Genomic DNA, 22,940 nt, shown 5'->3' with positions numbered 1-22,940 from the left:
TCGTTCTGTTGGCAACCTTGTGCTCTGGGACGGCCCCCTCGGCAAGACGATCGGAGGCACACACCCGGACCTCTTTGAAGAAGTCACCTTAATGGCCCACACATCAAAGACACACTTCGCAAGATCCATGAGAACTGCAGCAGTCAAATACAGTGAACTCATCTGTAGAGATCCAATCTCCTGCCAGTCTCCCGACAAGCCCCACACCCAGTCCAATACAGCCACTAGCAGCAGAGACTTTCTGAAGTGGTGGAAGTGGGAAAGTATTGGAGCTGCTTGTGAGCCAAGATGTGGAGGATGTCGCTGTGGGAATTGCCAACCCGGGGGAAAAGAAATGACACTGGCTGAAGAAAGAGAGATGGAGATAGTGAAGAACGGGTTGATGTATGTGAATGGAGACCATCACAGCCCTGATCCCCACTGGCATGCCAAGTATCCCTGGACAGAAGATCCAGCATCTCTACCCAACAACAGGAGAGCGGTTGAAGCCACATTCCTCAGGACAGAGAAGCAGCTGGCAAAGGAACCGGAGTTGAAGACAGCCTACATGTCACAAGTCCATGAAATGCTTCATCGCAAAGCTGCAGTGAAGCTATCCAAAGAGGTTCTGCAGAGTTGGACTGGGCCAGTGTGGTACATAAGTCACCTGATTGCACCAAATCCACATTCAGTCTCCACCCCAGTGAGGCTAGTATGGAACAGCAGCCAGAAGTACAGAGGCCTGAGTTTGAACGACATACTAATCAAAGGTCCTGACGTCCTGAACCCAATCAGAGCTGTCCTACTGAGGTTCCGAGCTGGTGTCTTTGCTGCCCTCGGTGACATCCGCAAGATGTACAACTCTGTCTGGTTGGAAGAGAGAGAGGTCCACCTGCACAGGTTCCTGTGGCGTGACACTGAAAAGGCTGAAATAGAAGACTTCGCCATAACAAGGGTCAACATGGGAGACAAACCTGCTGGTTGCATAGCCCAAGTCGCCATGAGAGAGACCGCCAACTTGCCTTCATTCAAACACTTCAAAGAAGAGAAACGTGTGATAGAGGAAGATGCATATGTGGATGATATCCTGACCTCTCACAACAACCTCCAGCACCTCAAACTCCTCACATCCAACATCGAACAGATCCTTAAAGCTGGAGGATTCATCATGAAGCCCTGGGTCTACTCCGATCAAAGTGGGAGGAAAGGGCCGAGAGGTGAGAAGATGGAGTCAAAGACCATGATCCTGCCAAACCAGCTCACTGAAGAGGATAACAAAGCCCTCGGCCTTGGTTACACCATTGAGGATGACACACTACATGTCATGGTTGCAGTGAACTTCTCCAAGAAGAAGAGGAAAATGCGCCTTGGTCAGGACTTACTGAGAGATGAAGTAAGAAGACAAACCCCAGATCCATTCACCAGAAGAGAACTGTTGAGCCAAGTCTCTGGTCTCTATGATCCACTCGGCCTCGTGGCTCCTGCAAAGCAGAAGGGAGCCATCCTCATCCGAAGAGCTTTTCAAGAAGCAAAAGTCATGTACTGCATAGAAGACACCTGGGATGCCGCCTTGTCCAAAGGACTCAGAGAAGATGCCATAAAGCTCCTAGAAGACTATGCAGAGCTGAGCCAACTCAGATTCACCAGACCCCTGACACCACCAAATCCACGTGCAAAACCAAGTGGCATCACCTTCTCTGATGGCAGTGAGCACGCATATGGCGCTGTGCTGTACCTACGCTGGAGCTGCAGCCATGGTGTTGTTGTGAGGCTAGTTGAATCTAAGGCCAAGCTGACCCCTCTCGACCACAAGGGTGACCCTGTGAAGGCGGAGATGTGTGGAGCAGTCTTTGCCGCCCGGTTGAAGAACTACTTCCAGAGACACTGCCGAATCGATGTTGAGAAGTGGTACCATCTCGTCGACAGTCAGACCGTCCTAGGCGCAATCCAGCGGGAGAGTTATGGTTACCAGACCTTCTTTGCCAACCGAGTCGGCGAGATCCAAAGCAGCACAAATGTCCAAGACTGGTGGTGGATTCCAGGGCCCGAGAACATTGCAGATATCATAACCAGAGGGGCCAGTCCAAATGACTTAACTGAGGAATCCGAGTGGCAGTCAGGTCCAAAGTTCCTTCGACTTCCTGAAAGTGAGTGGCCGAAGAAATCAGCCAAAGACGTCGCCGCACAAGCAAGAGACAATATCACAAAAATACAGAAGAAAACATTTGTCGCCGTACTCACCCGAAGTCAACAGAAAGCACAGGACCCAAAAAGAGTCCAAGAAACAGAGTCCAGATTCAGAAGACCACCTGCAGCAGCAGCAGTCCAAAAGCTACTGGACGAAAGGCGCTTCAGCAATCTAAGACGGCTGGTCGGGACAATAGTATGGACTTGGAGAGCAGTAAAGAAATTCCTGTGCCCCGGCGATAAAGAAAAGTGGGAGGCAGTACCTTCATCTGGTGTCATCACTGTGAACGAAAGAGAAGATGTGTTCAGAGACCTATGCTTGGCAGCACAGGAGGGCGTACACTTTCCAAACACAACAACAGACAGACTGGTTGTTTACAAGGACCAAACAAGCGGACTCCTGATGTGTGGTGGCAGGATCCAGACCTTCGGAGAAGACCACAGAGCTGTTCCCCTGCTACCGTTCCAGGCCTGGATCTCCACCCTCCTAGCCCGGGAAGCACACAGTGAGGGACATGAAGGAGTGGCAGGAACTACACTGCGGATGCGAAAGAAAGCATGGGTCATCAAAGGAAGAATTATTGCCCAAAAAGTTGTTGACAAGTGTGTCGTGTGCAAGAAAGCAAAAGCAAAGACCTGCCAGCAAATAATGGGAAACTTGCCTGAGGAGAGATCGAATCCGGCTGCACCATTTCAATTCACATCTGTCGACCTGTTCGGACCGTACCAAGTGAAGGATGATGTCAAGAGGAGGGTGAGCATGAAAGTATGGGGCGTGCTCTTCTGCTGCATGTCCAGCCGAGCCATCCATGTCGAACTGGCAAACACGCTAACAACGGAGAGCTTTCTACTTGCTTACCAGAGGTTCACTTCTGTCCGAGGCCATCCTCAGAAGATCTGGTCCGATCCAGGTACGAACTTTATTGGAGCAAAACCTGTCCTTGAAGAGATGTACAGTTACCTGAGACGACAAAACAAAGGATCACTAGAAGAATATGCTGCCAGGAATGGGACCGACTGGATGTGGAGAATCCTTCCAGCCGATTCACCTCACCGAAACGGTGCCGCCGAAGCTGCTGTCAAGATCACCAAAAGAGCTCTACAAAGCCTTGGTAGAGGAGAAGGCCTTGCCTTCAGTGAATTCCTGACTGTACTCAAGCTGGCCGCCAACCTTGCCAACGAAAGGCCTATCGACGCTAGAGTCCAGTGCCGTGAGGACGGCATCCAATACATCACTCCAAACACCCTGTTGCTTGGTCGAGCCACACAAAGTGGAGATTTCAAAACATTCGACTACACAACTTACCCCTTCAAAAGGCTGCAAGAGATTCAAATGCAAGTCAGCTACTTTTGGAAGTCTTGGAGCCAACTCGCCGGTCCAAACCTGTTCATCCGCAGTAAATGGCATACTGCTGAAAGAAATGCTGCCATTGGAGACATAGTGTGGCTCTGCGACCAAAATGCACTGAGGGGTCAGTTCAAGCTAGCAAGAGTTGTCAGTGTGAACGCAGATCCCAAAGGCATTGTCCGAGATGTCCACGTGAAAGTCTCTCCAAGTGGGTGCGTTCAGGTGAAGACTCCAAACCCTGTCGTTAAAGAGTCCAGGTCTAAGGAGAAGGACTTCCAGGGCACCATACTGCATCGAGACGTCCGACGCCTTGTCGTCCTCATCCCGGCGGAGGATCAGGTCAGGGGAGACCAGCTCGCCTGAGAGGTGCGATCTTTCCAGGTTACACTGCAAAGATCGAGTGGGAGGTGTTGCGGCGATCTGCCTGGAGGTGCGGCTGAAGGTGTGTGTGTGACAGCGGCTGTGCTGCTGCATGCGCGTCACAGCAGAAGCGCTGCATGCGCGTCACAGCAGAAGCGCTGCATGCGCGTCACAGCAGAAGCGCTGCTCCGCGGCGCGCCTCACCAGGTGCGCTCTCCAGCAGGTGAGCGCAATCAGACTGATGAGCAGCGCAGACAGGACAAAGCAAACAAATGCACCCGTTTCATTCAGTGTGCAGGACGGAGCTGAGAGCAGCAGAGACAGAGACGATCACTAAAACCACGAAAGCACTTCACAAACGCATGGGAAAAAGGACTCAAACCAAACGGACTACCGGTGAGCTCACCTCTTTCCACTGGACTGTTTAATCATGATCCGACTGTTGAAGTTTATGCGCTGTGATTGATGGCAGAGCTCAACTTCAGAAGAATGTTTATTTAGATAATTGAACTGTTAAATAAGGTACAATTGGTGCTTATTTTGTTTCTTTTCTTTATCTTATTCACCACAAATATTTGTTTTACTTGTAGAGACAAGAAATGGGCAATTAGGGCGCTTAAAGCCTTGTAAATGTAATTTGAAGTATATTAATATAGAGAGTGGATTTTGCTTTATTAAAAGGCAAAGTAAAACATTTAATTCATGTATAAAAATAGTATTTCTGTTAAAAGTGTTTATGTTAAAAACTACAGTAATATTGGTTTAAAATGCTTGATTTCATATGAATTAATAGAGAAGTGTCAAGTTAAACTTGTTGTAGAAATTCATGTCTAAAGTCTGTATAAAATAATTTAGGCTAAAACTTAAGGTAAAACACGTTGCTTTAAAAGTAGATGGTTCTAACATGTGAACTATATTTCTGTTTATTTAATGCCTAATTTACCTTATTAATCTAAGTTAATTAAGTTAAGTGAAATGCTGGTTAATGTGTATTAATTAATGTTAAAAATGTACTTACCTTTATAAAATACCTGAGTTAATGTACTTACTTTGTTTGTTGCAAAATGCTGTATTTTATTTAAAAGCTTTTATTCTTGTGTGTTTAAAGGTTTTTCACCTTCCAAGATTCCAGTTAATAAACTGAAATACGAGTGAAATCCTGAGCCTCATCGAGTCCTTCCTTTTCAAGTGTGGGAAGCCATGTCGTTATAAATACACCTGACAAATACTATACAGAAACTTTCGCACTACTGGACATTGAATCACATCAATTTGTCACTAGTATACAAAACAGGCTATTTTTTGGCGCATGTAAAAATCAATAAACCCGCATCAGACGTGGTACTGTCAAAACTAAAATAATTGTAAAAAACTTATTGAATGTGAAAAAATATATTTGAACTCACAAGACGGCCATTTGATGCCGTGTAAGCCATTGGTACCGCTCGTAGTTGGTTGATTCGAGTGGAAGTGGCAGGCAAACCATTTCAACGACAGCTTAACTCGTTTCCGGGGTCGGCTGACGTCGTTTCACAAGATCTAGTCTCTCTTGAAATATCTTTCTTGAAAATGGCCTTGCAAATATATGTCTGCCACCTAATCAACATTTTGCTTTGCTTCTTTTTTGGTTAAAAAAGTGAGTACCGCTGATTTCTCCGCTGGCCGGGTATGGCTCCGGTGCCACTTTCAGCTTTCGTAAATTACAAATTAAGATTGGATACTTGGGAGTTACAAGCGAGTATCCAATCACAGACACGTTCAACATAAGGCTACCTAGATGGGCTACCGTCAACAACTCGTGACCTGATCGCAACTGTCTGTTAACTGAACGTCCTTTGTCCGTTTACACCGCACAGCCGCCGCTCATGTTGATTCAGAAGGCCTACGGCAGAATTCACACCGTGCTGGCGACAAGCTAGCTGAATTCTGATTGGATAAAAGCTCTAACTTAAAAACAGCAACACTGGAGCCTAATATGACATGAAGTGAATATGATAATATGAAAATTATTGTATGCATAAATATATGACTATACATATTATTGTAATAGGTAAAATAAAAAAATACAAATGATAACAGATCAAACAAGCATGGCTCCTTTTTAATAAACACTTTTTGTACCCTAAATATAAATATAAGCCTTGCACTCTCTGCAGTTGGGTAAATAAAGGTTCTCCAATGGCCTCCAAAAAAAAACGGAAATCCGGAAAAAACAGACCAACCATTTTCTTCCCATCAATTGTATTCCATGTTCTAATGTCGATCTGGACATCGTATTTAATGACATTTAAAGCCTTCATTTTTACAAAATCCAATTGATGACTTTTAATGCTTTTGAACGACTCGTGGAATCCCGGCATTTGAAGGAATTCAGCCTCATAAGAGAGGAACTACAAACCTGTAAACGAGTGCTGAGTCTGACAGAGAGCCCACAGCCAGGTCGGGATAAGAGTTGCTGTCCAGGTCCATGTTCCCTGCCAGAGAATAGCCAAAAAGTCCAATATTGTGTTCTTTTCCGAAAAGGATCTGCAACAAAACAGAGGGACAAGGAGAAGTCATTTCAATAACAATGTCAAGAATACATCACAATCCATTACCAAAGTAGTCCAATAACAACTCAAATACCGAATAGTAATGGGAATTCCAGCTCTTTTGGCTCGGTTCACTAAAAAGCGACGGCTCGTTCAGTTTATATATCAATGATGAAATCTTAACATTGCAACACATGCCAATACGGCCGGGTTAACTTATAAAGTGCAATTTTAAATTTCCCGCTAAACTTCCGGTTGAAAACGTCTTTGTACGGTGACGTATGCGCGTGACGTCAATTGTTGAACCGGAAGTATTGGTACACCATTGAATCCAATACAAAAAGCTCTGTTTTCATCTCAAAATTCCACAGTATTCTGGACATCTGTGTTGGTGAATCTTTAGCAATTTGTTTAATGAACAATGAAGCCTGCAAAGAAGAAAGTTGTAGGTGGGATCGGTGTATTAGCGGCGGACTACCGCAACACAACCAGGAGGACTTTGAGATGGATAGCAGACATGCTAGCCGCCGACCTCACCTTGACTTCCTCCGTCTCTGGGCCGCCGACCGCATCTATGATCGTCGCTCCGTCGATCGCTGGAACGCAGGTGAGCACGGGTGTTGATGAGCAGATTAGATTAGATAGTACAGATGAGGGCTGGCGTAGGTGGATAGCTAATGTTTTTAGCATAGCTCTGTCGAGGTCCCGTTGCTAAATTAGCTTCAATGGTGTCGTTAGCAACATCATTGTTAAGCTTTGCCAGCCTGGAAAGCATTTACCGTGTAGTTACATGTCCATGGTTTAAAAGTATTGTTGATTTTCTGTCTATCCTTCCAGTCAGGGGTTTATTTCTTTTGTTTCTATCTGCATTTAAGCCAGATGTGCTATCACGTTAGCTCCGTAGCTAAAGAGCTTCGCCGATGTATTGTCTTGGAGATAAAAGTCACTGTGAATGTCCATTTTGCGTTCTCGACTCTCATTTTCAAGAGGATATAGTATCAATTAATCAATCAATGTTTATTTATATAGCCCTAAATCACAAGTGTCTCAAAGGGCTGCACAAGCCACAACGACATCCTCGGTACAGAGCCTACATACGGGCAAGGAAAAACTCACCCTGATTGATTGATTGATTGATTGATTGATTGATTGATTGATTGATTGATTGATTGATTGATTGATTGATTGATTGATTGATATAGTATCCAAGGTGGTTTAAAATACAAATCCGTGATCCGCAATAGAAAAAGGAGAAAGTGTGGAATCCAATGAACCCTTGTACCTAAGTTACGGTCAGAGCGAAAAAAGATACGTCCTGCACTGCATTCTAATCCTTCACTCTCACGTTCCTCATCCACGAATCTTTCATCCTCGCTCAAATTAATGGGGTAATCGTCGCTTTCTCGGTCCGAATTGCTCTCGCTACTGGTGTAAACAATGGGGAAATGGGAGGAGCCTTTCAACCTGCGATGTCACGCTACTTCCTGTACAGGCAAGGCTTTTTTTATCAGCGACCAAAAGTTGCGAACTTTATCGTCGATGTTCTCTACTAAATCCTTTCAGCAAAAATATGGCAATATCGCGAAATGATAAAGTATGACACATAGAATGGATCTGCTATCCCCGTTTAAATTAAAAAAATTCATTTCAGTAGGCCTTTACATTTATTACCAAATTATGTGTAAAATGAATAACTAATGTAAAAACACATTCTGACTTTTATCACAATATTGCCGTTTTATTTGTTGTTCTTGTAAAACTGTGACATTTTTTGAATAAAATTATGACTTTTGTCATAATTTTGCCAAGTGAAGTTTCGATTATTATAAAGTTGCCAACATTTTTCAGTTTTCTTATAAAATTGTGACTTTTGTCGAGTAAAATTACGACTCTTTTCATAATATTGCCAAAATGTTAGGCTTTTCTTGTAAAATTGCGACTGTTATTGAGTAAAATTCCAACTTTTATCGAAATATTGCACAAATGTTCAGTTTTTCTTGTAACATTTTGACTTGCGTTGAGTAAAATGACGACTTTTATTATGATACTGCCAACATTCTATGTTTTTCTTGTGAAATTGTGACCTTTTTTCTTGTGAAATTCCAACTCATTTTTCACAACAAGCTTTCTTATAGAATTGATATGGCTTTATTAATAAACTTAACATGACTACAGTACAGGCCAAACGTTTGGACACACCTTCTCATTCAATCTTTATATTCATGACTATTTACATTGTAGATTGTCACATCAAAACTATGAATGAACACATGTGGAGTTATGTACTTAACAAAAAAAAGGTGAAATAACTGAAAACATGTTTTGTATTCTAGTTTCTTCAAAATAGCCACCCTTTGCTCTGATTACTGCTTTGCACACTCTCTGCATTCTCTCCAATTGAAAAGTGCCCCCTTTGGACTAAATTAATTTTAAAAAAATGCATATAGACTGTAATAACTTGAAGTAAATAATGAAGATTAAAAACCAAATACAAACAAAAAACTTTTTTTTAAAAAATACATGAACTAAAAGCAGTCTTTTTCTCACAATGTGTCGACTTTTTGCTTATAAAATTGGGAACAATTTCTCATATTCTTTCTGTTTCTGTAATATTGCAATATTTTCTCGTAAAATTATTACTTGTTTATGTAAAATTATTACTTTTTTAATGCAAAATGGTGACATTTGTCATAAAATTCTGACTTTTATCACAATATTGCCATTTTTTTGTTGTTCTTGTAAAATAGTGACATTTTTTGAGTAAAATTATGACTTTTGTCATAATTTTGCCAAGTGAAGTTTCGATTATTATTATAAGATTGCCAACATTTTTAAGTTTTCTTATAAAATTGTGACTTTTGTCGAGTAAAATTACGACTCTTTTCATAAAATTGCCAACATTTTAGGCTTTTCTTGTAAAATTGCGACTGTTATTGAGTAAAATTCCAACTTTTATCATAATATTGCACAAATGTTCAGTTTTTCTTGTAACATTTTGACTTGTGTTGAGTAAAATGACCACTTTTATTATAATACTGCCAAAATTCTATGTTTTTCTTGTGAAATTGTGACCTTTATTCTTGTGAAATTCCAAATTATTTTTCACAACAAGTATATATTATTAATGTTGTAAATACAAATCTTTATATATCTAGAAAGGGTGGTCCTAAAGAGGTAGGCACTTTTTCTCAGGTCTCAGAAAGATAAGAAATACACAAAATGTGTGTGTGTGTGTGTGAATGTGTGTGTGTGTGTGTGTGTGTGTGTGTGAGTGTGTGTGTGTGTGTGTGTGTGTGTGTGTGTGTTTTAGGTAAATCACTTTGTGTTTGCCATTTGCCTGTGTATAAAATGCTATATAAATAAATTTTGATGTGATTCGAAACATGATGTTTTCTAAAAACATTTTTTTCCATACTGTAGCTTTAACTGCATTGGCCAAGTCTTAATATAAACCACCTGAGCAGCGCTGGTGACGAGTCCCCTTGCAGAGCCGTGGTAAATGTAGACTTTTCCGTAGCCGCCATCGTCATATGGCGCTCCGATGGCGATATCTGTTCGAGAAGAAAACAACTTACTTAACAACGAGCCAAGTAAGCAAAAAATGGAAAGGAAAAGCAGCAGTTCAATGACCTTCATAAGAGTCTTGATTGACATCTCCAATGTTTTCCACCGCCAGACCAAACATGGAGTCTCTGGTGCCGTTTAATCGGAGAGGAGTGACACCCACCCATCGTCCCGCCTGGTTGATGTAAACGTAAACCGCCCCTCCGACGTCTTTGTCCTTCATGTAGAACTGAGGCGCTCCCACTACGATGTCCTGCCACCTGTAATCAAATGAACCATTAAACAGATGTGACTTCTTTCCCAACCACAATTTGACGCACCCGTCCCCGTTGAGGTCGACCACGGCCACGTCGTATCCGAAGGAGGACGCCAGCCCGGGCCCGTACAGGGTGTGCTCCACGGCCAGTCGGGACGAGGCGTCGTTCTCCTTCCTCAGCAGCAGCACAGCTCCACTGTGATTGGCTCTGGGCGCTCCGGCCACCACCGTTAGGCCACGCCTCCTGGTGATGCTGTGACCCGAGTCCAGGGAGAATCCTGAAATCACACACATGTTGATGTGGGAGCAGAGTCCAACCAGATCCAGAAAGCATTGACAATGATGTACCCTATTTTTCAGACTATAAGGCGCACTTAAAATCCTTTCATTTTCTCAAAACTCGACAGTGCGCCTTATAACCCGGCGCGCCTGATGTACGGAATAATTCTGGTTGTGCTTACCGACCTTGAAGCTATCTTATTTGGTACATGGTGAAATGGTAAGTGTGACCAGTAGATGGCAGTCACACATAAGAGATACGTGTAGACTGCAATTTGACTCAAGTAAACAACACCAAAATGTTATATGTTCCATTGAAAATATAGAACATTACACACGGCGCTCAAAAATCTATCAAAATGTTTTAGTAGGACTTTGGTAAGCTATGAAGCCACACCGCTTGATGGATTGTACTGTGCTTCAACATAGGAGTTTTATTATGGGGTGTGTATAAGGTAAGACATATTATCTACCGTTTTGTTTCGCAATGTTTTGCAACTTTCCTTACCTTCTGGTACCTGCTGATCTGTATTTGGGATCTGCATAAGTTCTGAAAAATTGTGCGCGTCCGCCTTTGTAGTCAGTGCTGACACCGTAGTCGATAATCTTCTTCTTTCTCTCTATCTTCTTGTTATGTGACATTCATCCTCTACTGTTGCCATTTCTAATATAAAGTAGTGTAAAGTTCTTACTTATATCTGTCTGTAAACTCACCATGAAAGCACTAAAACATACCGGTGTAGTGAGTTTACATTATTCACCCAAGGAACTTTAGTTATTGAGAGTTCCGGTCACGGCACACATTTCGGGTGTTGTTGTTGCACTAGTGAGCCACAGATGAGGAGATGCTGCTCCGTTATTGATTGAAGTAAAGTCTGAATGTCATTAAAACAGTTTGCGCCATCTTTTGACACTTCTTCCACTCCCGTCCTTGCACGCTACACCGCTACAACAAAGATGACGGGGAGAAGACGCTGTCCAAGTGGAGGCACGTAAATAAGAGCGCCCACAAAACGGTGCATCCTGAAGAGACTGTCAGAAAGTGACTTGAAGATGATGTGTAAAACATCATCTATGCAACATTTTGAGCAAAGAACCACCATCACATGTTATGTAGACCACAAGGAAGTCTTTTACATTTAGAAAATAATCATAAAATGACTCCTTTAATGCACCTTATGCACCTTTTGTATGAAAATAGACCTGACTAGACCCGCTCATCGGCAGTGCGCCTTATAATCCGGTGCGCCCTATGGTCCAGAAAATACAGTATTTTCTATTAAATACAGAGTGTGGATTCAATTGTAAATTGTGTGTAAATGTACGTATAGATCAGGGGTCGGCAACCCGCGGCTCTAGAGCCGCATACGGCTCTTTAGCGCCGCCCTAGTGGCACTCTGGAGCTTTTTTTAGAAATGTATTAAAAATGGAAAAAGATGAAGGGAAAAATATATATTTTTTGTTTTAATATGGTTTCTGTAGGAGGACAAACATGACACAAACCTCCCTAATTGCTATAAAGCACACTGTTTGTATTAAACAGGCTTCACTGATTCGAGTATTTGGCGAGCGCCGTTTTGTCCTACTAATTTTGGCGGTCCTTGAACTCACCATAGTTTGTTTACATGGAGAACTTTCTCCGACTTTGTAGGACGTGTTTTATGCCACTTCTTTTTTTGTCTCATTTTGTCCACCAAACTTTTAACGTTGTGCATGAATGCACAAAGGTGAGTTTTGTTGATGTTATAGACTTGTGTGGAGTGCTAATCAGACATATTTGGTCACTGCAGGACTGCAAGCTAATCGATGCTAACATGCTATTTAGGCGAGCTATATGTACATATTGCATCATTATGCCTCATTTGTAGCTATATTTGAGCTCATTTAGTTTCCTTTAAGTCATCTTAATTCAATTTATATCTCATGACACACTATATGTATGTAATATAGGCTGACCATACGTCCTCTTTTCCCCGGACATGTCCTCTTTTGCGGGGATGTCCGGGGTGTCCGGACGGGGTTTCTTAAATGGCTCAAATGTCCGGCATTTTGAGTTAGGGTTGCGTGTATTTTCAATGTACGTCCAGAGTTAAGAAGGGGTTAAACAAAACAAAGCGTGGAGGCGTGCGTGTAACACGGGTGGGAAATAAGCCATATTTCCTCTCATGGCATCCCCTCATATTACCTGCGCTGTTTCCACGTTTAATCTCACGAGTTTAACACACGCGCTCACGTGACCCGCTGCAGCCTATCGCGCTCTATATGATCCACCGTCCCAAGATGGCTGCCAGGTGCGGTGGCTAAACCTGGGGACATCTGAAGCCGGTATGTTTTAAAGTTGTCGTTTGCCTGCATATCGTAAAAACAACCGTCCAACATTTTAAAACTAATTGTAAACTTATAGGTGCCGACCATCAGGGCCGAGTTGCGACGAGAGAGTGTTATTAAGCCGAGTTGGTAAGTGAATCTGTTTGCTAATAGTAGCTGCTAGCCGTACCCATGTATTGTCTATGGGCGGTTAGCATCGGCTTTTAATCCCGTTTCCTCCAATGTTTCTGATCCCATTGAATTTATATTTATTTCGAGTCTCTATTTTGGGTACTTACATATGGTGACTGAGTGTTGTGGCGTTTTAAGGCCATCTGCACTTTTTATGCTACTGTAAAGACAATGAATGAACACTGTTACACCCGTCACAGTGACGTCACTGTTATTGTTAATGTTACACTCGTCACAGTGACGTCACTGTTATTTTCTATTGTTTAATATTGTTAATGTTACACCCGTCATAGTGACGTCACTTTTATTTTCTGTTGTTTAATATTGTTCATGTTGCACCCGTCATAGTGACAACACTGTGTACTGTCGTGTTTGTTATTTTGTACATACATGGGATGGTTTAATATTGTTAATGTTAGCAGTATTATTGCTAATATTGATAACAATAAGTGTAACTTATTTATTGAAGGTCGAACAATAGAAGACTTAATGTTGATGTTTATGTGCGCACATTGATTGAACTCCGGGTCCTGTGTAGGCTAGGTCCCTAAGTCTTGGATGGCGAGCTGTAGATAGGCCTTGAGCCCGAGCCCAAGGATCTCCACCTCTCAACCCCTGAACTCCACCTGCTCTGGTCGGGCTGGTAGGCGGCTTATAGCCGAACCCCTTGCCAGTCACCTCATTACTCTGCAGCCCTTTGCACTACCTCATACACACCCTGCCCATAAACTGAACTGTCACTACAAACTGCCAAATCCACAACCCCAACCCGTGTGGCTGTATAAACTGTGAACGCGCATATGGACTGCGATCAGTCTCATAGGACTCCTATGAACTTTTGATACCACCTTGTATGAATTACCTGAACTCTTAATCAATGAACTAAACCAACATTGTTGAGATTCCTTTGTTTTTTCTTTTGTTTTGAATGGCCATTCCTATCAATGTCTGTCCACTATTTGTTACACTGTACATATTTAAATAACACCAGTATCATTTAAAGCATTTAATTGTCTGTCCTACTCTCTCCGAGTCGTAATCTAGACTTCTGATTAGCCCAATATTGAGAAAGTGGGACCCCACAATTTTACTGTGGTACCCCATTTTTATTACTTACTATATTATTACTATCCCTGGGACCCCATTTTGAAAATTCCTAGCGCCAACACTGCTGTCAACAGAGGAGAAAAATGCTTTATTTAAATAAATATATTATTTCTAAAGCAAGTTCGAGTATCATTGGCAAATGTTCACCTAGTCCCCGCCTTGGCACGCATATATGTCCTCTTTTTGGGATTTCAGAATATGGTCAGCCTATGTAATATGGCTTTTAATGTTTTGCGGCTCCAGACAGATTTGTTTTTGTATTTTTGGTCCAATATGGCTCTTTCAACATTTTGGGTTGCTGACCCCTGGTATAGATCAATGGATCAGTGCAGTACTTGGCCAGTATAACAACATTGATTTTGATTCATTATTATTTTTTTGATCAATGACAGCTTTAATACAAACAGCCTGCATGGCAGCTTTGTGTTATTAGCGTCAACATTGCAACGTTTTCTCATTACATTACACCTCTTTTATGTTATTATTATTATTGTTTTGTATGTTTAGAATGTGCCTTGGGTTGTGAAAAAATGTAGCTATGGGCTGCAAATGGCCCCCAGGCCGCACTTTGGAGACCCTTGCCTTAGTTGGTCTGTTGAAGACCTCCTGTCTTGCCCACGCTAAGACCCTTGAAGCACGGTGTCTGGACAACCAGCCAGAAGTGAATGTGTCCAAACCCAATAAGCAAGAAATGACAATAGAAGTAGTTTGTTTAAACTGTGGAAACATTTAAATATCTTTGCAGTTTTTACCAAAGAAAATCGCAGTTCCCCTTTAAGGTGTGAAATTACAGCTCTTGTGTTTAATACCATTAAACATGAATTATTGCTAGTAAATGCTGTGAGTAAAACATCTGTTATCCTATTAGTGCCATCTGTGCTTGTTTTGCCTTAAAAAGATTAAGATTAAATTAAAGTACCAATGATTGTCACACACACACTAGATGTGGTGAAATTTGTCCTCTGCATTTGACCCATCCCCTTGGGGAGCAGTGGGCAGCAGCGGCGCCGCGCCCGGGAATCATTTTGGTGATTTAACCCCCAACTCCAACCCTTGATGCTGAGTGCCAAGCAGGGAGGTAATGGGTCCCATTTTTATAGTCTTTGGTATGACTCGGCTGGGATTTGAACTCCAACCTACCGATCTCAGGGCGGACACTCTAACCACTAGGCCTTCACATATGTTGTGAAGGCGCACTGCCGATGAGCGGGTCTATTCAAGTCTATTTTCATACAAAAGGTGCATAAGGCGCATTAAAGGAGTCATTTTATGATTATTTTCTAAATGTAAAAGACTTCCTTGTGGTCTACATAACATGTAATGGTGGCTCTTTGCTCAAAATGTTGCATAGATGATGTTTTACACATCATCTTCAAGTCACTTTCTGACAGTCTCTTCAGGATGCACCGTTTTGTGGGCGCTCTTATTCACGTGCCTCCACTTGGACATCGTCTTCTCCCCGTCATCTTTGTTGCAGCGGTGTAGCGTGCAAGAAGTGTCAAAAGATGGAGCTAACTGTTTTAATGACATTCACACTTTACTTCAATCAATAACGGAGCAGCATCTCCTCATCCGGGGCTCACTAGTGCAACAACAACACCCGAAATGTGTCCCGCCCAGAACTCTCTAATAACTAAAGTTCCTTGGGTATATAATGTAAACTCACTACACCGGTATGTTTTAGTGCTTTCATGGTGCGTTTACTGACAGATGTAAGTAAGAACTTTACACTACTTTATAATAGAAATGGCAACAGTGGAGGATGAATGTCACATAACAATAAGATAGAGAGAAAGAAGAAGCTTATCGACTAAGTTGTCGGCACGGACTACAAAGGCGGACGCGCGCAATTTTTCAGGATTTATGCAGATCCCAAATACGGATCAGCAGGCACCAGAAGGTAAGAAAAGTTGCATAATATTGCGAAACAAAACACCAGATAATATGTCTTACCTTATACACACACCATAATAATTCTCCTATGTTGAAGCACAGTACAATCCATCAAGCGGTGCGGCTTCATAGCTTACCAAAGTCCTACTAAAACATTTTGATAGATTTTTGAGCGCCGTGTGTAATGTTCTATATTTTCAATGGAACATTTAAAGGCCTACTGAAATTCATTTTTTTTATTTAAACGGGAATAGCAGATCCATTCTATGTGTCATACTTGATCATTTCGCGATATTGCCATATTTTTGCTGAAAGGATTTAGTAGAGAAAATCGACGATAAAGTTCGCAACTTTTGGTATCTGATAAAATAAAACCTTGCCCCTACCGGAAGTAGCGTGACGTCACAAGCGGTAGTGCTGCTCACAATTCCCCGTTGTTTACAATGGAGCGAGAGATATTAGGAGCGAGAAAGTGACGATTACCCCATTAATTTGAGCGAAGATGAAAGATTTGTGGATGAGGAACGTTAGAGTGACGGACTAGAATGCAGTTCAAGAGATAACTTTTTTCGCTCTGACCGTAACTTAGGTACAAGCTGGCTCATTGGAATCCACACTCTTTCCTTTTTCTATTGTGGATCACGGATTTGTATTTTAAACCACCTCGGATACTATATCGTCTTGAAAATGAGAGTCGAGAAGGCGAAATGGACATTAACAGTGACTTTTATCTCCACGACAACACATCGACGAAGCTCTTTAGCATGAGCTAACGTGATAGCATCTGTCTCAAATGCAGATAGAAACAAAAAAAAGAAATCCCTGACTGGAAGGATAGACAGAAGATCAACAATACTACTATCAGGAGACACCGAACCAAACACTGGACATGTAAATACACGGTTAATGTGTATTCGACGCCTGTCGGAGCCTAGCAATGCTGTTGCTAACGACACTAACTTAACAACGGGACCTCGTCAGAGCTATGATAAAAACATTAGCGCTCCACCTACGCCAGCCAGCCCTCCTCAGCTCATCAACACCCGTGCTCACCTGCGTCCCAGCGATCGACGATGCGGTCGGCGGCCCGGAGGCGTAGGAAGTCAAGGTGAGTTCGCCGCTAGCGCGTCTGCTATCCAACAACGTCCTCCTGGTTGTGTTGCTACAGCCAGCCGCATACACCGATCTCACCTACAGCTTTCTTCTTTGCAGCCTCCATTGTTCATTAAACAAATTGCAAAAGATTCACCAACACAGATGTCCAGAATACTGTGGAATTTTGTGGAAGAAAACATAGCTCTGTGTATTGTGTCCAAAAGTGTCCAAACACTTCCGTGGACCTCGCAACGTCACACGCATGCGTCATCCTCCAAAGGCGTTTTGAACCGGAAGTTCCCCGGGAAATTTAAAATTGCACTTTATAAGTTAACCCGGCCGTATTGGCATGTGTTGCAATGTTAAGATTTAATCATTGATATATAAACTATCAGACTGCGTGGTCGGTAGTAGTGGGTTTCAGTAGGCCTTTAACATTTTAGTGTTGTTTACTTGAGTAATATTGCAGTCTACACGTATCTCGTATGTGTGACTGCCATCTACTGGTCTCACTTACCATCAAATAAAATAGCTTTGTGGTCGGTAAGCACAACCAATGTTATTCCGTACATTAGGCGCACCAGGTTATAACAGTCGATTTTAAGTGCGCCTTATAGTCCGGAAAATACGGTACTGTAGATCAGTGTTTTTCAACCACTGTGACGCGGCACACTAGTGTGCCGTGAGATACAGTCTGGTGTGCCGTGGGAGATTATCTAATTTCACCTATTTGGGGTAAAAAATATTTTCTGCAAACAAGTAATTATAGTCTGCAAATGATGTGTTGTTGTTGTTGAGTGTCGGTGCTGTCTAGAGATCGGCAGAGTAACCGTGTAATACTCTTCCATATCAGTAGGTGGCAGCAGGTAGCTAATTGCTTTGTATATGTCGGAAACAGCGGGAGGCAGTGTGCAGGTAAAAAATGTATCTAATGCTCAAACCAAATATAAACAAAAGGTGAGTGCCCCTAAGAAAATGCATTGAAGCTTAGGGAAGGCTATGCAGAACGAAACTAAAACTGAACTGGCTACAAAGTAAACAAAAAACAGAATGCTGGACGACAGCAAGGACTAACTGTGGAGCAAAGATGGCGTCCACAATGTACATCCGAACATGATATGACAATCGGCAATGTCCCCACAAAGAAGGATAAAAACAAAGTAGATGCGGGAAATATCGCTCAAAGGAAGACATGAAACTGCTACAGGAAAATACCAAAAAAAGAGAAAAAGACACCAAAATTGGAGCGCAAGACATGAACTAAAACACTACACACAGGAAAACAGCAAAAAACTCCAAATAAGTCACGGTGTGATGTGACAGGTGGTGACAATACACCTACTTTAAGACAAGAGCTATATTGACGCATGCTTGGTTATGGTTTGAATTCATATCCAACAATTGCGACAACAACTTTTTACTGTCAACTGAGTTTTGTTTTTTAATGATTCCTGCTGGTGGTGTGCCTCCGCAAATTTTCAACGCAAAAAAGTGTGCCTTGGCTCAAAAAAGGTTGAAAAACACTGCTGTAGATGACTTCAGTGTCCTCCAACTCACCCAAGTAGCTGTTAGCAGGCACGGGTACAAGTTCAGGGTTCAAGACGTCCTCGTCGCCAACTTCATAAGGGCCGTCATCGTACACTCCCATCTCCAACAGCGTGTCGTTTTTTTGCTCCACACGAACTATGCCTGAATACAGCAAAGTCAGCGGTAATCATTTATTTGACGGAATGAGACTTCTGTTCCAGACCTTTCCAGTTGTACGCTCCAGGAGCTCCAAACACCAAGTAATGGTAGTCCTTGGTGAAGGTGGCAGCCAGACCCTGCTGGCACGACCCGAACATCTCGTGACCTCTGGCCCGCCCCTCGCAGAAGTTCCAGTTGCCGCCGTCCTCGTCGGAGGACTGGTTGATGGACAGGTCCTGACTCAGCACGTAGCAGCGACCTGTGATGTCACGGGCCTCCTGCGGCGTGTTGACAAACATGCGCCTCTGGTAGCGATGAGCGCACGTCTGGAGTGACGGAACACAGTCGCAGGTCACAACATTAGGTACACCTGCCTTACCCAAAAAGCAAGTTGAATCATCATCAAGAGAAAATGTAAAATCATCCTTAACCTTTAAGCTACATGAATTATGACTGTGGACTTAGAATCACTTTCCAGCGAGGACTGGACACTGCCAGGGCTGCCCTTTGGTGCCGATTGTGCTTACAACTTTTATGGGCGCTGCAGAAAAATCCAGATGCTGCAGTACGTACAGAATCGTGCTGCTAGGATCCTGATGAGAGTGCGGAAATACCACCACGTCACACCAGATCTCAAATCCCTTCACTGGCTTCCTGTTCCACTCAGGATTGAATACAAAGTCTCGGTATAGCTCGGTTGGTAGAGTGGCCGTGCCAGCAACTTGAGGGTTCCAGGTTTGATCCCCCCTTCCGCCATCCTAGTCACTGCCGTTGTGTCCTTGGGCAAGACACTTTGCCCACCTGCTCCCAGTGCCACCCACACTGGTTTAAATGTAACTTAGATATTGGGTTTCACTATGTAAAGCGCTTTGAGTCACTAGAGAAAAAGCGCTATATAAATATAATTCACTTCACTTCACTACTAACCCACCAGTGCCTCCATGGAAATGCCCCCCTCCACCTCAAAGAACTGCTCACCCACAAATCCTCCACACAGACTAACCTCCGAGAACAAAGCTATGAACAATGGAAGACCAGGCTTTCTGCTCCGCCACTCCCAATCTGTGGAACGCTCTCCCTGACCATCTGAGGGCACCACAGACTGTGGATGCTTTTAAAAAAGGCTTAAAAACCCTTCTTTTAAAAAAATAAATGTTTTATTTTTTTAATACACTGTAGCACTTTGAGGTTGTTTGCTCAATGTAAAGTGCTTTTTACAAATAAAATCTATTATTATTATTATTATTATTGCAGGACTATTTGCAGATGGTGTGGTCCTGATGGCTTCATCTGGCCAGGATCTTCAGCTCTCACTGGATCGGTTTACAGCCGAGTGTGAAGCGACTGGGATGGGAATCAGCACCTACAAGTCCGAGTGCATGGTTCTCGCCCGGAAAAGGGTGGAGTGCCATCTCCGGGTTGGGGAGGACATCTTGCCCCAAGTGGAGGAGTTCAAGTAACTAGGAGTCTTGTTCAAGAGTGAGGGATCGTGAGATCGACAAACGGATCGGTACGATGGATCAGTATTGATCCGTCGTGGTGAAGAAGGAGCTGAGCCGGAAGGCAAAGCTCTCAATTTATTGGTCAATCTACCTTTCTATCCTCACCTATGGTCATGAGCTTTGGGTTATGACCGAAAGGACAAGATCACGGGTACAAGCGGCCCAAATGAGTTTCCTCCACTGGGTGGCGGGGCTCTCCCTTAGAGATAGGGTGAGAAGCTCTGTCATCCGGGAGGAACTCAAAGTAAAGCCGCTGCTCTTCCACATGGAGAGGAGCCAGATGAGTAGGTTCGGGCATCTGGTCAGGATGCCACCTGGATGCCTCCCTCCCATCCGCCCAGTATGAGACCATGGGGAAGACCCAGACTATGTCTCCCAGCTGGCCTGGGAATGCCTTGGGATCACCTGGGAGGAGCTGGATGAAGTGGCTGGGGAGAGGGAAGTCTGGGGTTTTCTGCTTAGGCTGCTGCCCCCGAGATCCCACCTAGGATATGTAGAAGATGGATGGACTTAAATCATTGTTTTAATTCCTGCCCTGACATTTGGCCTTCCTTGCCCCTAAAATGACTAAATTCCAAGCACCTGTACCGACCCCAGGTGCATGTACACTACATACCTACAAGTTGTTTGGCATTCTGACTTTCCATCCTTTTGCACGCCGTGCAATCTTTTATCTTCTGCAATTTCCTGCCGCATTTCCTCAGTCATAAAGTCTTTGAAATGTAAGTCCAGCCTATATTTGTAGTCATCCTCAAAACATTCCACAAAGTCAACAAGCTGGAAGTTGAAATGTTTTCTCTGCCACTGCTACTCCTTCCTCTTCCATCACTCTTGTGTCGTCTCTTGTGGTAGAGGCGTGGCTCAGATGGTATGGTGGCCGACCAGCAACTTGAGGATTCCTGGTTTGACTCCGGCTTGGGCAAGACGCTTTACCCACCTTTGCTCCCAGTGCCACCAACACTGGTGAGAATGTAGCTTCAATGCATAAAGTGGGTTTCTCAATGTAAAGAACTTTGAGTCACTCGGGAAAAGGCTTCTTTTTACCTTATCCCTTTCAAATGTGTACCTCATACTTCTTCGTGGCAATCTTGCAGGACCACCCGACAGCCCCCTGAAACGTCACGTACTGCCCTCATGTAGTTTATACATTTAATACAGTTTGTCTTTATAGATCAATAATTAAATGTTTTTTAAATATCACTGCGATGAGGTAAATAAGAAAGATCCAGAGTTGTGCAGCTTTTAAGTCCATTGTAAAACAATATGGAATGACAGCATATAATCTAAAGTAACTCTAACTTTCATAATACTGAAGTTTGGTATCAAATTAAAGATATTTATCTGATTTAGGTAGATTAGAGCCATGAGATTATACATGTATATGTAATGTCTGTATAATAACGTGCGTGTATACCAGACCTGGGCAAATAAGGCCCGTTAAGCTTTTCAATCTGGCTCGCCGGACATTCCCAAATCATTATTTTAGATGTTTAAGATGTAAAGTGTAGCTGCCATTATGATGTGCAGTGATGTTTTATAATGACTAGTATAGTTAAAAACTAGTATATCATGCAAAAGCGCAGATTAGTACTATGGTACTCGAATTAGTTACTATGGTATTCTAATTAGTTACTATGGTCATCTAACTAGTTACTGTGGTCATCTAATTAGTTACTATGGTCATCTAATTAGTTACTATGGTAATGTAAGTCACAGCAGCTCAGACGAGGCACCAAGCAGTGTGGGTGGGGAGCGTTTCCACAGAGTGTTTCCAGAGCCTGAAATGTGGGTGTCAAGGACCGACGCGGAAGGAGATTTTTGCAACAAAGTTCTAAAGCTTAGTGATATATCACATATATCAGATAGTTTTTTTTACCCTTCCTTTTCATATTTTGCTGTATTTGTTGCATTTTTGTTGCGTTTCGCTTGATTGTAAAATATGTGGATGGAGGGGGGGGGGGGTGTGTGACGTTCATATGTTGTCAATATTCAGTGTTTTATCCTTCATAGTTAATATTGTAAATCCCACATTCTTTATTTTCATGTACATTCTGGGTGTCCATTCAGTAAAAAAATTAAAAATTCCATTCCGTTCTTTAAGGCGGTCTGTCATAACGTTTTTAGCCTTCAATCAGACATTTGGAACGGGGACGGCGTGGCAAAGTTGGGAGAGTGGCGGTGCCAGCAATCTGAGGGTTACTGGTTCAATCCCCACCTTCTACCATCCTAGTCACGTCCGCTGTGTCCTTGAGCAAGACACTTCACCCTTGCTCCTGATGGGCCTGGTTAGCGCTGTGCATGGCAGCTCCCACCATCAGTGTGTGAATGTGTGTGTGTGAATGGGTGAATGTGGAAATAGTGTCAAAGTGCTTTGAGTTCCTTAAAAAAGGTAGAAAAGCACTATACAAGTACAACCCGTTTACCATTTACCATTTTGTGAGGTTTTGTGTGCGTCTGATCTGCAGTGTCAGTGAGTAAAATATAAAATATTAAGCATCATTCCACAGCTTTTTATTCACTTCATATTGTAAGTTACATAAAAAAGAAATGTATACTGAAATACTGTATAAAATGAAGTTGAAAATATTTTGTAAATGTTTTTTAATTCTATTTTTGGAAGTTTTAAAACCCCCAAAAAAGAGTTGTAGATAGCA

At 42.8% G+C, this 22,940-nt stretch overlaps 1 protein-coding gene across 2 annotated transcripts in view; it reads right to left on the bottom strand.

Moving 5' to 3' along the window:
* The window catches only part of itga6a (integrin, alpha 6a), a 95,624-nt gene that overhangs the window by 35,503 nt on the left and 37,181 nt on the right, over window positions 1-22,940 (bottom strand). For both annotated transcript variants that reach the window (XM_062069897.1, XM_062069899.1), the window contains exons 4-9: window positions 18,849-19,110; window positions 18,656-18,787; window positions 10,290-10,503; window positions 10,036-10,229; window positions 9,862-9,956; window positions 6,273-6,400 (exon numbers count right to left, since the gene is read on the bottom strand). In XM_062069897.1, the coding sequence (XP_061925881.1) occupies window positions 6,273-6,400; window positions 9,862-9,956; window positions 10,036-10,229; window positions 10,290-10,503; window positions 18,656-18,787; window positions 18,849-19,110 (1,025 nt within the window). The remainder of the gene's footprint in view (window positions 1-6,272; window positions 6,401-9,861; window positions 9,957-10,035; window positions 10,230-10,289; window positions 10,504-18,655; window positions 18,788-18,848; window positions 19,111-22,940) is intronic.

Source organism: Entelurus aequoreus, linkage group LG14, assembly GCF_033978785.1.
Source record: "Entelurus aequoreus isolate RoL-2023_Sb linkage group LG14, RoL_Eaeq_v1.1, whole genome shotgun sequence".
Taxonomy (NCBI): Eukaryota; Metazoa; Chordata; class Actinopteri; order Syngnathiformes; family Syngnathidae; genus Entelurus; species Entelurus aequoreus.
This window is presented reverse-complemented; position numbering and strand designations above follow the sequence as displayed.